The 19,596-nt window shown below is 34.1% G+C and overlaps 1 protein-coding gene across 2 annotated transcripts in view; it reads left to right on the top strand.

Moving 5' to 3' along the window:
• Positions 1-19,596, top strand: part of Cdh7 (cadherin 7) — a 153,061-nt gene that overhangs the window by 125,329 nt on the left and 8,136 nt on the right. For both annotated transcript variants that reach the window (XM_087580490.1, NM_001012737.2), the window contains 4 exon segments: positions 1,652-1,788; positions 2,607-2,728; positions 3,394-3,511; positions 6,713-6,964. In XM_087580490.1, the coding sequence (XP_087436616.1) occupies positions 1,652-1,788; positions 2,607-2,728; positions 3,394-3,511; positions 6,713-6,964 (629 nt within the window).

A 19,596-nucleotide genomic window follows, 5' to 3' on the forward strand; every position in this document is an offset into this window, starting at 1 on the left:
TGACCCTATTCTCAGCCAATATTGGTCTGCAACCATATGAGATTAAGATTTGAAAAACTGCTTCAAGAGGATCCTTCAAATTCCAATTCAGAAATATAAAATATGCTAAACCTGTGTTTTAAACTATTGATGTTACATGTAGTAGCCATTCCACAGCAGTGACATAAATAAGGGCTGTGGCACATAGATTGGTCAGAAAGAACAGAGACAATAGAAAATAACAAACTGAGTTTGAAATATACTGACAGCATTAGTACATTGTTTAGTATGGATGTAAATTACTGGGTGATGAATAGAGGACAGAAGATCATGTTTAAATAGAGTTTCACTAGTACTACATATGTGTGCTATGAAAGCTAAGAATATGTTTATAAGGATTGATGACAGAATTAAGGTAGAGAAAAAGATTATGTGAGACAAAGAGATAAAAAATTGTTTTAAAGGTTCAACACATATGCAATTTAGTCATTATTGGCAATGCCTAAAATGTATGCACTTGTTAAGTTTATTTTTATTGGAATTTTATTTACATTTCAAATGTTATCCCCTTTCCTGGTTTCTTGTCCATAATCACCCTAACCCACCCCCTTCCCCTTCTTCTACGAGGGTGTTCCCCCTCCCCAACCACTCACCCTTTCCCACCTCCCCATCCTGACATTCTTCTACAGTGGTGGTCCATCTTTGGCGGTACTAAGGGCTTCTCCTCACTCTGGTGCCCAAGAAGGCCATCCTCTGCTCCATATACAGCAGGAGCCATGGGTCTGACCATGTGTAGTCTTTGGGTAGTGGTTAATTCCCTAGAAGCTCTGGTTGTTTGGTAGTGTTGTTTTATCGGGTTGCAAGCCCCTTCAGCTCCATCAGTTCTTTCACTAAATCCTCCAGTGGGGATCCTGTTCTCAGTTCAGTGATTGGCTGCTAACATTCACTTCTATATTTGTCATGCTACTTGTTAAGGTTTTATTTGTTGTTTTTGTGCTGAATTATTTGTTATGAAATTGGAACTACTTTCCAATATATTTATGAAGACTACAGTGGAATGTAAAGATGGCCATTTTGATGGAATATTAACATGGCCTGAGAATACCAGTGTACCACGATTATTCTCAAATGTTCACACTGTAGATGTTCTGGGGAAGAAAAGGATGGAATTTATAGCATAAAATAGCATTCAGCTTTAGCTGTACAACTTTCTTTCATGTCTTTGAAAAGCAAATTAATACTTCTAAGTGATGATTCCAGTCATAAGACATGAGTTAATATTGGGATGATGTTGTCAAAAGAAAATGTGATAGGACCATAAGATCAAAAGGTACCCAGATATGTTTAATTTTACAGGGATACATATCCAGGATTGGTGCTAGTGTCAATTGAAAATAATGGCATCAATGTTTGAAGAGGTATAATGGAATATTCAATGCCATGCTGAAGAATAAATGTATTTTATGATGCTCATTTTAAAACATTTGATAGATGAAGAAATAGATACACAAGTTGTAGATCTACAGCTACACAGAAAAAGATCCAAACATGACATATGTTACTGGAATTAGTTAGCAGGACTTGATAATCACCTAAGAAATCATTGAAACATATTTTAAAAAGATTCTAAGTAAACATGAATGTAAAATATTTTCTCTAAATTTTCACCTAGATACTCAATTGACAGAAACACAGACCTGGAGAGATATTTCAATATTGATGCCAACAGTGGAATTATTACTACTGCCAAATCATTGGATCGAGAGACAAATCCTGTTCATAACATTACAGTCCTCGCAATGGAGAGCCGTAAGTCAAAAGGTTTAAAATAAATTTAGGATAGAGCAAGGTGGGAATAGAGAATGGGTACTTATATGGTGAAGTCAATTTATCCTTTAATAATTGTCTGACTAAATTGAACAAACCTAGCACGTCCTAAATCACTAAGATATAAAGTACATATAAATTTCTTGTTTCTTTGTGCTGAAACTTACATGGATTATACAAAAGAGAAAACTTCTGAAGACTTCTGAAGACTCCAGTCTGTTTACATCATACATACTGTCTTTATCTTGATAGGAGGTTACTGAATTGGTCTCTACCAGTACACATGTATATCAAAGTTGTGATATTGAGCTAATTTTAATCTGTGAATAAAATAACTGAAGAGACAATATGACCAGATACTATTAAATAGTCAAAGAAAACACATGTATATAATATGCTTATGCTAAAATAAATATGGGCTATGGCACCATTAATGTGAATTACATAGTTCACTATTCCTGAGTCAGCACATTTCCCATCAGGGATTGTCCCCATGTGTACATATACATAATCATTAGAAACATATAAATATAGATACATCAAAACTATACATATGTACAACCATATACAATGTATGTTTGAATACATACACATATACATTAATGAGTTTATGTGGGTAAGCTTAACTGCAATTATGTTTAAATAGTATTTATTGTACTGTGAAACCAGTTTTTGAGATTTTACTTTAAAGATGGAAATTTTTCAATTTTTTGCTTGTTTTTCATGTTCCTTGAATAAAATAGCCATGTATGACAAATATTTTATCAGAGTTAATTATGAAGTATTTTCCTATCTATCAGAGAATCCATCCCAGGTGGGGAGAGGCTATGTGGCCATCACTATACTGGATATTAATGACAATGCTCCCGAGTTTGCCATGGAGTATGAAACCACTGTCTGTGAAAATGCTCAGCCAGGACAGGTGAGACGCTTTGCATCAGCCCCCTTCATGCAGTTTCTTTAAAACAAAAGCATTCCTCCATGGTGCCTTGGGAATTTCCAGTTTTAAGATAACTCACGATCTGCTTGTTTCAGCAAAATTATCACTTTGATATGTTGCACAAGCTAATATGAAAGGAACTTTCAAATTCTTATTTAATTGGGCTATGAAATTCCTCAGGAAGAGAAGGTAAACACTGTAAAGAAGCCCTAATATGTACTTAAAAGCCTAGATTCCTTTAAGGAGGAATAAAATGCATTAAACTTCATTGGTCTATTCCCTACATTATATTATACAACTGCGTTTACATACATCAAGTTGCCGAGAATTAAGTGCATTTCACAATGGCTTGGCTTGCCTGTCTCTTTTCCTTAGAGTCTTTAGATGGTTATAGGGATGTCTAATCAATTGTTACAGCTTGGTTTTGAGATTCACAAATTCAACTTCAAACGTGTGCTTTGAAAAGAACATGATTTGTTTTCTTAGGCACATTTTAGAATGATTTCAAGTTTGTAGATTTGATCTGTTTCCTGAACTCATTCAGAAAGATAGCATTTGTGATAAAGTGTAAAATTACAGTGTCCTGCTGTAGAAAACTCAGCAGAGTGCACTAGTATACCTTCCTTGTTTACATTCTCTCTACCTAGGTTATCCAGAAAATCAGTGCAATAGATAAAGACGAGCCATCCAATGGACACCAGTTTTACTTCAGCTTAACAACCGATATGGCAAATAACCTTAACTTCTCTTTGAAAGATAACAAAGGTAAGCCTAGTTATGTCAATGCAAACATTGGCTCCTAAGCAAGTCCAGTATTTCATTTTGAGATGCTTTTTATAGGAGAAAAGAAGAGCAAGGAAATTAATTAAAAGACAGCCATTTTTATCCATGGATTGGCTATTATGGAAAAGCTGTTAGAGCATGGAGTCAAATGAGAAACCTTAGATCTATATCTCTTGGATGTCTCCTAGATATTTGCCTCCTTGTTTATGTACCATGCTGGTTATCCAAATGATATCATACTTTGAAGGCCAATTAAGGTCCTTATTAAGTAATAGGACTGTACTATGTAGACACTACTTGAGAGCTCAGAAAATGCTTGGATTATTTACATTTAAAATTAAAATCACATAATGTTCTTAAAATGGCAAAATTTATTGTATTTTTCCATGAAAATGTAAATATTACATGTAAAATAATAACAATAACAATAATAAAAATAATGAGGAGGAGGATGAAGAAGTAAATTTGGATAACGAATTTGAAGAATATTGACACCATATATATCAATTTACATGAAGGAGGTATTCCGGAGGATTGTGCATACTTTTCTATTTCCTGCAGTAATAGTTCATTAAAACATATATAAATTGATCACCACTCTAGCCAGAAACTCTGAAAACTCCTTGATTTGCATAGTAAACAAGGGGGAAATACAACCACTACTCATCTTCAGAAAAGTTCATGGGCAGCATGTAAGTTACTATGCTTCTTATGTCATCTCAAATGAATTGCACTTTTGCATTATTTCATATTATCATTAAACCATTTCATAAGAACTTTTATATTAACCAACAAAAATAAACTATTAAATAATAAAAAGTCATCTCTTTTATGTCAAACTTAATTTCCTTGCTTGAAAGTTAGCTGTGCGTACCATGGATAAGTGTTATTGTAGTGATACTTTACAAGTACCTATAGGCAGATTGCTGTTTTGCTTAATATTCATTAAGCATAATATCAGACATTCTTAAGAAAACATTTGAACTTACTCATATTTTATAAAGGGTTTTGTGTAAATCAGGTTTAGTTATAAAATAAAGAGTCCACGTAGCTTACCGGAACAGACCTGCTTTCAGAAGGAATTTAGGAAATATTTTGCATGAAGATATAACTTTAGGGCAAAAACTGATTTTGGCCAAAAAATTCTATCTGAAAGTAATATTTTTTTCCTGATCCTATTTTCCACCTAATGAGAATACTCCAATGTCCCTTTAGTAATATAAAGGAGAGATTATCCTCTTGGTGAGTAATTCCAAACTCTCTGACTTAATCATTGTTGCAAAGGTTCACACAGTCTTTGAAGTCATCTAACACAGATGCAGATAAGGGAATATATGACCTTCACAAGAAAATGGTGAATATATCCCTCAAGTGACACAGTCCTATAGCATCAAGATTGCTGTAGACTATGTGCAAGAAAATGTCTGTATTTATAGGGCATCCATACTGTTATACATGTGAAATATCCCTGCATCACATTCAGCAAGCCCAACGTTTCCAAGACTGTATCATAAAGGGTATCAATGGAATAATTTAAAAGTATTAGTGTTGTATTCCACATTAGGCAAGTAAATACAGAGTACTCTACAAGCTGTTTCTTAATCACGGAGTCCTTCTTCCACATGCTGAGCATTTGGACCATGCTTCTCAATGCTCTATGTGTGGTGTGTGTGTGTGTGTGTGTGTGTGTGTGCATGTGTGTGCGTTTGTGCATCTGTATGTTTTGTGTCAACGTATATGCCTCTATATCTTTCTATGAATGATTTTTATGTGATCAATGTCAGACTATCAATAAACAATTTTATGAAACATTTTTAATAATTCATAGACAGTATTAACATTTTTGAAAAGTAAACCACTAGCCTGTATATTAAGTGTATGTTAACATAAAAGATATCCCTAAACAATTCCATGCTTATTCAGCTAATGTGCCTTACAAATTTAATTTATATCTTAAAATTAAATATTTTAATAAATTAATTTTGAAAAAATTTCAAAATCGCATGTGTGAAAATACACTAAATACAAAATGATACTGAAATATTTATAATTTATCTAATCTAAAATTAAGGGTTTTTACTGCATTTGAACATTAGCATATTGTTTTGAGATGCTTGAAACAAATTATATCAACTTGTTTTGTTTAAGATATTACTGAATTCTTTGTGCTAATATTAAACAAGCAATTTTCAACTATTTATGAAGTATTATCAAATATAAGGTATATTTGCATACAGGATAATAGTATGACTGATTTTTTTGTGTTTCTGTTTTACTAGTCAGTATACATTTTAAGATCCTATAAATTCATATTAGTTGAGAGACATGACCCAAAGAAGTACTGCAAAATTATATTAATTTCTATATTATAAATTGCAGTTATGTAAATGTATTGATTGCCTTTCAGATATTCATAGCTACTATAACCATTTTAAATAAACATAATAATGAATATAAATTAATATCTGTGCTATTAATAAAACACTTATAAACATGCTGCATGAGAAATTGTGAATAACATATGTAAAACTATTTCAATAATTACATTTTTGAATATTTCTATTTAATATTGCCCTCCTTTTTTTCAGACATTAATAGACTATGCCTATGATGGAAGACACATAAGATTGTATTTCCTAATAAAATCATAAATATCTTAGTTTATATCAGTAAATCATGATAAGAACATAAAGAAGTCACGTGTGTCCTTTCTCAGAATATATGCCCTAGTTCAGTGATAGTTGACTGCATAGCAATTTAAATAAAATCTATGTTATTTTATGGTAAATTTTATTACCTTTTTGATCTGGAAACATTTAAATAAGTGATGGGTTGGAAATGATGCTAAAAAGGAATACCTATTAATTCAAATCTTTATCAGGTTTCTATAAATATGATTTGAAATTTTAGATACGTAAAACTTTAAAGGAAATTATGTATAAAGATTCCATTTAATAAAGCATTCAGTTTTACATCATAACGGAAATACCATAATCATTACTATGAATTACATAGGAAATCTCTCTTTCTGTGCAAATAAATTTATTGAGGATATTTCAAAAAATCTTATGCCACATATGTTTTGCCATTCAGAAGAAAAGTGAAAAGCATAACTTCAAGTTTGTAAACATACTTCTGTTTGTAAACAGAAGCTTTGTTATACATTTTTGTTCTTTATCCTAGACAATACAGCCTCAATACTAACCAGGAGAAATGGCTTCCGCAGACAGGAACAGTCAGTTTATTATCTGCCGATTTTCATCGTGGACAACGGATCTCCTTCACTAAGCAGTACGAACACACTTACCATCCGTGTCTGCGACTGTGATGCTGATGGCATAGCGCAGACCTGCAATGCAGAGGCCTACATTCTACCCGCTGGCCTCAGCACTGGGGCCCTGATTGCCATACTGGCCTGTGTCCTGACACTATTGGGTAGGTACTGGTTTCTGTTCTTGCTTTGTAGGAAAAAACCAAAACATCCAAACACCATGGTTTCTTCTCTCATTTTTATTTGTTTTGAGTATCTTTTCAAGGCTATGTATATAATTTACCAGGAGGCACACTACTCATTTTTCAATCTATCAGTGTGCTTGAAAGAACAACATATAATAAAAGAATGGGTGTTTCACTTTCAAAAAGCAGCATAAAATAAATTATCTGAACTTACTGTGAATGCTTTTCAATAATTTAGTTTTAAATTCACCCTAAAAGTTTCTTTCTTTAGAATCTTTAGATTAGAAAGAATACTTTTTATATATTGCTTTGATAGATAGTATATTTATTTGATAAATTATTTTACAGTGGACAGAATTTTCAAAAAATATATACATTAGGTTTCTTAACTTATCTTGCTTTTTTAAGAAACTGAAGAACAACAATATCAACCAACCAGACTCCCCACCCCGCCCAGAGCTCCCAGGGACTAAATTACCAACCAGGGAGTACACATGGAGGGACCCATGGCTCCAACTGCTTACGTAGCAGAGGATGGCATAGTTTATCATCATTAGGAGAAAAAGCCCTTGGTCCTATGAATATTAGGATGTTGACATGAAAGTGAGTGGGTGGGAGTGGGAGCATCCTTATAGGAGCAAAAGGAGGGAGTATAGGAGAGGGAGAGAAAGTGGATAACATTTGAAATGTAAACACATAAAATATCCAAAAAATAAAATTTAAAAAAAGAAACTGAGGTTGTGGCACACAAACATATTTTTTGTAAATTATTGTCATACCTAATTTAATTTTTCTAAGACTAATTTATTATCCGGATGAACTAAATACACAGATCGTATTAGAATTAGAATTGCATAGGAGATAATGCACCATCTTTTTTAATATTGGTAGCCATCCAAAATGGCCATTGAATAATTAATGTGTTTATTCTAAGTTAACATTCTCCTTCACAGTATAAATTCCTACAAGGATTGCAAGAACTTAACTTTGCACTTGTGGCTATATGCTGCGTTTTCTTGAATTTTAAAGAATTTAGTAAATCTATATACAATAAATGTTTATAAAAGTAGCATTTGAGATGGAAGTCAGCATGGCATGTTGTTTGAGATAAATTTGTGTAACTGTTTCCTAGTCTTTACCTTTATTGTACCTTAGTTCTTCACAAGGAGGATACTAGTTTCTCTGTAAGATAGCTTCATAGTCTCAAATGTGAGCTTATATTGCTAGCCTTGTTTGATAAGAAGTGAGAATTCAATTAGATAATTCATGTACAGAACTGAATGACTACTACATAGAGACATTCAATTTGTCTTTTAAGTGTTATTGATGGAAGAAAAGACCTCACTGTATTAACCAATCTAAGACTTAAGTGCCAATACAATGTAAACAGTCTCATAAAATGGAAGTTATTGTTTTTAATAACTTCAATTATACAAGCAAGTATAGAAGAAAATAAACGATTATTTCTGAAGAACTGTAAATAGGTGTCAGAAACTTTCTGAACTTCATTGTAAATGACAGGTAACTAATTAACAGTTAAAATGTGATAGAATATAAAGATGAAGAGTAAATATTTTAAAATGAAAGTATCTTAAATAAGTGTTTTTGATCTGCTGTGATTCTAAAGCCTAAATATGAATATGAAAATTGTATGTTTCCTCTATAAAAGCAGAATAAACCACATAGGATATAAAGCCATTATATCTTGAAAGACAATGAACAGTTTAAAGAAACAGATTCATAGAAAAGGGAGAGGAGAAACAGAAGGTAAACTTTTAAACTTTAACAATTTATCACACACATGTATGCACACACACACACACACACACACACACACACACACACACAAACACACAATCCATTATACCATACTTCCAGGAACAATATACAACTGAATGTATTATCTTAAATTTGCTTATCATTGATAGTGATTTAACTTTTATATTTTAAAAGACTATCTAAATAAAGCCTGTTTCACCTTTAATTTAGAAGAATGTCTTGCGTGACAATTAGTTTTTTGTAATCAAGTTTGTTTGATTCTTTTATAGTTTATAATCATCAGTGTTACTGAAAGTAAAAAGTTTTTATAAGTATCATTGTTGGTTGAATCTAGCAATTTATACTTCCATCCATCCATCCATTCATCCATCCCTCCATCTATCTATCCATCCATTCATCCATCCATCATCTATCTAATCTATCCATCCATCCATCCATGCAACCATTCATCCATCTATCTGTCATTTATCTATCAAATATCTGTCTTTTTCTCTCTCCATGTGGCATGGTATAGAGGCAAATGTTAATAAAAAATACACCATCCCATTAGTGCTGCCACATGACATCTCTGTGATATTTTCATCTTTATCAACAAAGTGTCTCAACCCAACTACCTCAGTTTCCAATTTCCGTCCCAAGCTGCTGCCAATTAGTCTCCATGCTCTACAGCAATCTAGCCACCACGGCTAGCCGCACATTGTCACCTCCTGCTCTCTGACACTAGAAGCAGCCATCCTTTGCTACACTCTGCTGGCATCTCTGTTCACAGTCCCAACAACCGTCCTCTATTTTTATAGCCATAACTACCAATAATCTGTTAAAAATCAAAACACAATATGTTTGTAATTTATCAGTCAGATTTATATCTTAAATTCACTCCACAAAATGTTCACACAATAAACTCTAAACCAATTAATAGTGATGTAAACTGACCACTTAGATAAGACAAAATGTCATATAAGAATCCATCCCTTATGACATATTCATAACTACCTGTGGCCCTTTAAGGCCACACAGATCTGGATCATCCTTTTCTGCTTCCATTTTGTTTCATCTCATTTTTTTCCCTCTTTCTCTCCTCTTTTCAAATCTCTGTGCCTGCCTTACTTTTTCACTGACCAAGAACATGCCTGCTTTTACCTGCATATAGACAATTATCCCCAGAATACTGTTTGTGCTGTGTCATATGTGTGCATGTGGTGTGTGTGTGTGTGTGTGTGTGTTTGTGCGCCCGCATGTATATCTATGTGTTTGTCCTGTATGGTATGTGTCTGTGTCTGTGTGTTATGTATGTTTATGGTATGTGCTGTTTAGAGGGTGTTTGTGACTGGTGTGTGGTATGTGTATGTGGCATGTGTGTACATGTGTTGACTCAGGAGATGGTTAATGAAAGAATCTTTCTGTCTGTTTCAGGGATGTCACTTGAGACTTATAAAAGTCAATTCTCTCTCTAGACTAAAGTTTTGTACACTGTATTTTATTTATTTTTTTAAAGTTTCCACAGTTATACCAAAAAGTTAGTCAAAGCAGAACATTTTCATACTGAAAGAAAAATTTGAAACAAGTAAAATAACTTTAAGCTTCATGTATTTAGTTAAACTATAAACCTGTATTCTAAACTGTTGGGTGATAGAAGCAGGAGAATTTACAGTTTAACGTCATCCTGTCTACAAAGTAAGATGGAGGCTGACTGAGCTACATGAGATCCTACCTTTAAAAACAAAACAAAACAACAAAAAACAACAAAAACCAAAACTTCACCTCCATCTCTATATTTCTAACCGTGTGAATGATTTCTTGGCTTACCCTCACCTTGGTCTAAAAAATATTTAAGCCTGAATACTCTAAGTAAAAGCAATAAACCAGAACTCTAAGTATGATGTTTCTTTTATTAAGACTGACTGAAAATATCTTGAGAGGAACCAGAACTTGCAGCTTCAAATCTCTTGAAATAAAAAAATCACCTTAAATATTTTTCATATGGAAAAGTTTTAATCAATATGGGGAAAACATTTTAGTGATCTAATACCTGAATAAAAACTATGACCCATAACTAACCACAATACTAATTTAATCCTCTGTATTATTACAATTAACTTCATATTTAATAAATGCACATGATTTTCTACCAGTGTGAAAACACTTTAAGGAAAGAACAAAGTGTACAACTGACACTTTCAATTATTACTGATGTAGACCTTTTAAGAAATTCAAAGGATGAATTTCAGCTGCTTTGGCTTAAAATAGTTCTCCTCATTAACAGATGCACAAGTATTTTCAGACTACCACAGCTGGATTACGTTGTTCTGCCCAGGGATGTTATTTCTTCTCCCTGAAATTTCTGTACATTTTTGGAATTAGCTTCTATTTGTTTCCCTATTTGGAGCATAATTCCAAGTAATTGAAGTGCTGTTGTTCCCTTTCCTACTCTTTGCTTTTTGATTAGAGTGCCAAGGTTTTTCTACAAACTCATCATTCACCTCCAATAATTCTTACTCTTCCACCATGTCTATACAAGAAAGCTTGACTTTCAAATGTCATGTGTCTCTTCATTTTGCATCTGGGACCTTCCAAATATGAATATGCTTATGCTTCTTTGTTGAAGCTGTTTGTGATTTTTTGTTTGATGTGAAAATGTTTTCTTGTTTTTATAAGTGAAGACAATTTTTAACTATTATGCAAATATGTACACCAAGTGACTGGAAATAATGATAATATCAGGAAAGGAGTGTACAAAACATACTATTTCTCCTGATTTTTCACAATGGACTAGAGTTCCCATGTTGTCTTTGAGATAATGGGCAGGGTTTCAGTTGCTCATTCATGAAAGCAAATGTGTTCCTACTTAAAGGAAACATAAAACATAATGAAGGAGAAATAGATTACTTTCAAAAGCTAATGCAATGAGCTTGGCATTAACTCAAGTACTTTGTTACATTTCAGAGTTATGCAAGTAAATTCTCATAAACTGTTTCCTAGGCAACTATTATTGCTGTACGTCTCTTTTCTCAGAACAAACAAAAGAATATGTGTAAAGCCATAGGGCCACTTTCGGTCACACTCAGAAACCAAACAGAAGCAGCAGAGAGAAGGAAAGAGGTATTCTATAAAAAGTCCTGAAAATCTAGTTTTCCAAATGTGTTTCCAATATGAAATACAAAGATGCCACTGGGAAGTGGCTTAATACTTCTAAGTATCTCAAACCTGGAAGCTACCACAATAAGAGATGAAGGATCTATTGTGCTTCACATGATGAGTTTCTAGATGTTTAGTTACCTCAGGGAGTCTAATTCATGGTGTACTCCAGTTAATTTTCACATTTTCAATTTTACATATGAATTTATTTTGGTACAAAATATAGCACACATGTTTTACTTGTGTATAAACTATTCATTATACTTTGAACAATTTTTCTCTGTCTTAACTCAGTTTCAAATTAAATCATTATAATGATCATATTAAATGAGAAGTGCCCTGAGACAGTAATTTTCAGTAAAGAAGAATTAAATTCAGGTGTAATTAAACATCTCTATGTCTTGAGACATGATGATAATTATCTAATTTTTGCATGTCATTTGGAAATCTTTAGTTGGTATAATTAGCATCTGATGTAAAGCATGTACCATGTTTTCCTGAATAGCTGAAATCTTGAACTATACTCCTAAATCCTGCCTCTTCTCTTGATTTACACTCGTTTTATTTTTTCCAAGTCAGTCTTCTCTCTGTTCCATGTTCTAATCTTACATAATTTTAATTTATTCATTCTTTACTTTAAACTTATTCTCTTGGTGCTGAGGCTGATTTTGTACACATAGCTTTTTGTACGCTTGTTTTTCTTGCCTTATATGTACCAACTTGCCTAGAGTACTGCTACACAGAACATCTAAGAAGATCCTTTTATTTTGTATAATAGACACTCTCTGTAGGTTTCTGAACCCAATTATGTGCTCTTATCATGGGCCCACTTAATATTGGGGATATGGTAGTTTCAGAGCATCCATCCTACTAGAGAAACCTCTATCCATTACTTATGTTTAAATTTATTATTTTATTTTCTTCTGTTTCATTCTCTTCATTAGAAGAGTCTAATGAAGTCCTGCATTCAAGGCAAGAGGTAAATACTATTTTGCCATTATATAAAATACCTCATGAATCGATTATCTAAAAGACAAAGGAATTCCATATTCTCATGCTGAATAATCTCAGTAAATTGAATGCACTCAGTTACAGAAAATAACATTTAATTTTTTATCATTATTCATAAGCAATATATATTTTGGAATATAATTTTCTTCTTTCTCCTAATGTCCAAAATTTGAAGGTATTTTTACAATTAATTTATCTCAATTAAAAATATATATGGTGTGGGTAAAATTTCATAATGTCTTCAGGTTAATAGTATTGTGTGTGTGCATGTGTGTGTGTGTGTGTGTGTGTGTGTGTGTATTAAAGAAAAATATCAGAATTTTATCATTACTACATAAGATCATATCCCAGAAGACAAGGCAGATAAATTGTCATCAGTTTAAAATATTATACTTGCTTTATATTTACCACAATGACTTACTTGATCTATATATAAACTATAAATAATTCATTTTAAAAGATGTGCCAAGTGGACTTAAAATGCTAGCTAAATTGTTGCCTTTTTGTTTCTGAGAGTATGTGTGTATAATTGTATTTTACAGTCAATAGAGCAAACTGAAAATCTTGTTTTCTCTTTGTACATGTGTCCCTTAGGTATTGTCTTAGATGACACTCTCTTTTTGATCAATAGAAGTATCCCTGTGCTTGTCTGAAAATTTACTTTTTTTTATCTTTATTAACTTGAGTATTACTTATTTACATTTCAATTGTTATTCCCCTTCCCGGTTTCCTGGCCAACATCCCCATAAACCTTCACCTTCCCCTTCTATTTTGGTTCCTCTCCCCATCCTCCACCCATTACCATCGTCCCCCCAAAAATCACGTTCACTGGGGGTTCAGTCTTGGCAGGACCAAGGGCTTCCCCTTCCACTGGTGCTCTTACTAGAATATTCATTGATATCTATGAGGTTGGAGCCCAGGGTCAGTCCATGCATAGTCTTTAGGTAGTGGCTTAGTCCCTGGAAGCTCTGGTTGCTTGGCATTGTTGTTCATATGGAGTGTCGAGCCCCTTCAAGCTCTTCCAGTCCTTTCTCTGATTCCTTCAACGGGGGTCACGTTCTCAGTTCAGTAGATTGCTGCTGGCATTCGCCTATGTATTTGCAGTATTTTGAGTATGTCTCTCAGGAGAGATCTACATCCGGTTCCTGTTGGCCTGCACTTCTTTGCTTCATCCATCTTGTCTAACTGGGTGGCTGTATATGTATGGGCCACATGTGGGGCAGGCTCTGACTGGGTGTTCCTTCTGTGTCTGTTTTACTCTTTGCCTCTCTCTTCCCTGCCAAGGGTATTCTTGTTCCCCTTTTAAAGAAGGAGTGAAGCTTTCCCATTTTGATCATCCGTCTTGAGTTTCATGTGTTCTGTGCATCTAGGGTAATTCATGCATTTGTGCTAATAGCCACTTATCAATGAGTCCATACCATGTGTGTTTTTCTGTGGTTGGGTTACCTCACTCAGGATGATATTTTCCAGTTCCATCCATTTGCCTATGAATTTCATACAGTCATTGTTTTTGATAGCTGAGTAATATTCCATTGTGTAGATGTACCACATTTTCTGTATCCCTTCCTCTGTTGAAGGTCTTCTGGGTTCTTTCCAGCTTCTGGCTATTATAAATAAGGCTGCTATGCACATAGTGGAGCACGTGTCTTTGTTATATGTTTGGGCATCTTTTAGGTATATTCCCAAGAGATGTATAGCTGGGTCCTCAGGTAGTTCAATGTCTAATTTTCTGAGGAACCGCCAGACTAATTTCCAGAATGGTTTGTTGTACCAGTCTGCAATCCCACCAACAATGGAGGAGTGTTCTTCTTTCTCCACATCCTTGCTAGCATTTGCTGTCACCTGAGTTTTTCATCTTAGCCATTCTCACTGGTGTGAGTTGAAATATCAGGGTTGCTTTGACTTGCATTTCCCTTATGACTAAAGATGTTGAACATTTCTTTAGGTGTTTCTCAGCCATTAGGCATTCCTCAGCTGTGAATTCTTTGTTTATCTCTGAACCCCATTTTAATAGGTTTATTTGTCTCCCTGTTGCCCATGTTATATGTATTCTCTTGAAAAAAAACTTAGTAGTAATAAATATGCTTAAAGAAAGTCAAAATGTCTTTTATAGGTCTAAAAGCTAGACATATTCTTCCACAGGCTCACTACTGGAAAGGTACCAACCTGTGTGATTTTTCATCATCATGTAGCAATTGTTGTTGGAAACTTTGTTTCCACTGTTTTTAAAATTATAACCATTTTCCTGAAAATATTTCATATATTCTTTCAGGTTCACACAATATATTTTGCTGTAGGTTTGTGATTTCTTTTCTAGGGAATGTTCTCATATTTACCATCCTCTATATCATAATATGTACTTAAAAATTTCCATTATATATACATCTGTCAGTTACTCGTTCCCCTTCTTTACATTACTCTTGCCTCACTCTCATATACCTTTTCCTTTATCTAGTAGTATATTATTAAAACCTTCCATAAAGCACATAGGTGACAAAATTATTTTTAGTGAATCCATAAATAATATTTAACCATATTTAGACATTTATAAACTTTGTTGCATAATGAACACAATCAGTATATCACCAGTAAATAAGTATTCATCATACACCACAATTAATATCAGATTCATTAAGTATGTTTTTGGCAATTATTCTAATCATTCTACTCATGTGAATATATATAGATTTTATACTTATTTTTGAATACTAGGTTGGATATTTTGGATACTTCAAATTTGGATGCAATAACCGAAGAAATAGGCACAGCGATGATTAAGACTTTACAGTCATGTATGAATATTAATTAATATTTAATAAAAACAGGTAATGTTTACTATATATACTTCATAAATACAAATTCACCCAATCTTCACAAATTACTAAAAGTTAGTGCTTATACAACAACAGGACTATTATAAGTATTTTGTATTTTAGAAAATGGAGGTAGATGAAAGTAAATTATACCTAGTACTACTCCTTTAGTCAGTGCAGCCTCTGGATTCCAAAGTAGAAGAGACCTAGCAGATCAGGGCACTCGACTTAGTGGAGGAATGTGAGATATATTCACATGAACTATAATAAAGTTCATGTAGCGTACGGTTGATTAAAGTAAAAGATATATATGCATTGAAAAGAAGGAAGTAATTGATAAGTTAGAATCAAGGACAAACTGGATGTTTCTGACCTAAGTGTTTTCCTATTTAAAAACAAAAATAGCAGGATACGGCATGAAGTGTAATTATATTAAATCCATAATTTTTGAATATTGTGAATGAAAGTGAGGTGAACACAAACTATAAAAAGAGAGGTCGTGATAAAATAATAAAAGATAATTGCTAAAAATTCTACTTGTTTCATTATGTTCTGTGTTGTTTCTGCTTTTCATTTTAATGAACATGTCAACGATCATAATACAATAGGGTCTGTTCATCCAGAAACCCAGAAAGGATATTTGGATGGGAAGGTTATCACCATTAGTGCATTAGACTCATCAAGGGAAAGTAAGGAAGAAAAATGAAAGAAAGCAATGGTAGAATGGGAGAGATAGAATAAGAAATTTTTTCATTTTTTTCTTTTTAATAATTATTTACTTTATATGACTTTTATTTTATTTATACTTTCTACACTCCAGATTTTATTCCCCTCCCAGTCCATCCTCTGACAGTTTCCCATGCCATACCCCTTCTCAAATCCCTTTCTCCATGAGGATATCCCCACTCCCCTATCCTCTACCACACCAGACTTCTAAACACTCTGGGGCCTCCATTCTCTTGAGGATTAGGTGCATATTCTCTTACTGAACCCATATCTGACAGTCCTTTGTTGTATATGTGTTGGGGGCCTCATATCAGCTGGTGTATGCTGCCTGGTTGATGGTCCAGTGTCTCAGTGTTCTCAGGGTTCCTGGTTAATTGAGACTGCTGGTCCTCCCACATGGTCTTCTTCTTCCTTAGCTTCTTTCAGATTTTCCTAATTCAACACCAGGTTTCAGAGGCTTCTGTCCATTAGTTGTGTGCAAATATCTGCATCTGACTCTTTCAGGTGCTTGTTGGGTCTTTCAGAGGGCAGTTACTATAGCTCACTTTTTTGATTAGCCAACTCCTCAGTAATGGTGTCAGGTCTTGGGGCCTCCCCTTAAGCTGGATCCCACTTTGGGCCTATCACTGGACCTTCTTTTCCTCAGGCTCTTCTCCATTTTCATCCCTGAATTTTTTTTTCAGACATGAAGAAATACTGTCAGAGTATTGATTGTGAGATAGCAACCTCATCCCTCACTTTCTGCTGGATGTGGGCTTTATAAATTTCCTCTCCCCACAGTAGACCACTTCATCGAAGGTCCCTCTCTTTGAGTCCTGAGATTTTCACCTCCCAGGTTTCTGGTACATTCTGGAACACCCCTGCTCCCACCTCCTACCTGCCAAAGTTGTTTGCTTCCATTCTTTCTGATGGCCGTCAGGACTGCAGTCCTTTGCTCCCATTCAATACCAGATCATGGTCTCCTCTCCCCTTACTTCGGACCTTCAGCTTGTTGACCTTTTAGTCTTATGTGGACTGTGTTTTAGATATTCTGAAATTTTGGCTAATATCCACTTACTAATGAATACATACCATGCATGGCATTTTGGGTCTGAGTTACTTCACTCAGGATGATATTTTTCCAGTTCCATCTAATCACCTGCAAAACTCAGGATGACCTCATTCTTAATAGCTGAGTAGAATTCCATTGAGTAAATGAACTACATTTTCTGTGTCAATTTTTTGTTGTGGGACATCTGGCCTGTTTCCAGCTTCTAGCTATCATAAAAATGGTTGCTATGAACACAGTGGGACACATGCCCCTGTGATAGGATGGGGAATCTTTTCATCTTTTTGGTATACACCCAAGAGTGGTATTGTTGGGTTTTAAGGTAGATCTATTTCCAATTTTTTGAGAAACCTCCATATTGATTTCCAGCGTGGTTGTACCATTTTGCAATTCCACCAGCAATGAAGGAGTGTTCATCTTTCTTTCACATGCTTGCCAACAGGTGCTGTCACCTGAGGTTTTGATCTTAGCAATTCTGATTGGTGTAAGGTGGAATCTCAAAGTTGTTTTGATTGACATTTCCCTGATTACTAAGGACTGACCATTTCTTTAGGTATTTCTCAGACATTCAAGATTCTTCTGTTTGGAACTATCTGTTTCGTTCAGTACCCTATTTTTTGATTGGGTTGATTGAGTTTTTGGACATTACCTTCTTGTATTTTTATATATTTTAGATATTAGCAATTATCGAATGAGGAGTTAGTACAGATTTTTTGCCAATGTGTAGGTTGCCGATTTGTTTTATTAACTATATCCTTTCCCTTACTGAATCTTTCTAGTTTCATGAGGTCCCATTTATCAATCCTTTATCTTAGAGCAGGAGCCATAGGGTTTTTTTTTTCCTTTTTTTTAGGAAAATTCCCCCTGTGCTAATAAGTTCAAGGCTCTTTCCCACTTTCTCTTTTTTTTTTTTTTTTTTTGGTTCTTTTTTTCGGAGCTGGGGACCGAACCCAGGGCCTTGCGCTTCCTAGGCAAGCGCTCTACCACTGAGCTAAATCCCCAGCCCCCTCCCACTTTCTCTTATATTAGACTCCGTGTATCTATTTATTTTGCTGAGGCTCTTGATCCACTTGAACTTAGGCTTTGTGCAAGGTGTCAAATATGAGTCTATATTCATTTTTCTACAGACAGTCATTTATTGAAGATATTCTTTTTCCATTTTATATTTCTTTGCCTTTTTGTTACAGATCAAATGTGCTTAAATGTGTGGTTTTATTTGTGGGTCTTCAAATCTATAACATAGATCAACCTGTCTGTCTCTGAACCAATACACTGTAGTTTTTTAATCACTATTGCTCTGTAGTATAGCTTGAGGTCAGGGATGGTGATTCCCCCAGCCATTCTTTTATTTTTCTCACTATTCTGTTTTGTTTTTTTGTTTTCTCCTTTCTAAATGAATTTAAGGATTGCTTTTTCCATGCCTTTGAAAAATTGTGTTGGGATTTTATTGTGTTGGGGATTGTATTGAATCTGTAGATTGCCTTTGGTAAGATGGCCAGTTTTACTATGTTAGTTTGGCCAATCCATGAGCATGGGAGATAGCTCCATTTTCTGAGATCTTTGATTTCTTCCTTGAGAGACTTAAAGCTATTGTCATACAGATCGTTCACTTGTTTGGTTAGAGTTACCTCAAGATGTTTTATATTATTTGAGGTTATCGTGAAAGCATGTGTTTCCATAATTTCCATCTCAGCCTGTTGATCATTTGTATAGCAGAAGGCTATTGATTTATTTGAGTTAATTATATATCTGGGCACTTTGCTAAAGTTGATTATCAGCTGGAGAGGTTCTCAAGTAGAATATTCAGGGTCGCTTATTTATACTATCATATCATCTGCAAATACCTTTAATTCTTCTTTGCCAATTTGTATTCCCTTGATCTCTCTTTATTGTCTTATTATTCTAGTTAGCACATTGAGTACTATATTACATTGACATGGGGAGAGTTGGCATCTTTGTCTTGTCCCCAATTTTAGAGTGATTGCTCCAAGTATCTCCCCATTTAATTTGATATTAGGTGTTGGTTTGCAGTAAATTGCTTTCATTATGGTTAGGTAAGTATATTGAATTCATGCTATATCAATACTTTTAACATGAAG

The sequence above is a fragment of the Rattus norvegicus genome, chromosome 13, assembly GCF_021556685.1.
Source record: "Rattus norvegicus strain SHRSP/BbbUtx chromosome 13, alternate assembly SHRSP_T2T, whole genome shotgun sequence".
NCBI classification, from domain to species: Eukaryota; Metazoa; Chordata; class Mammalia; order Rodentia; family Muridae; genus Rattus; species Rattus norvegicus.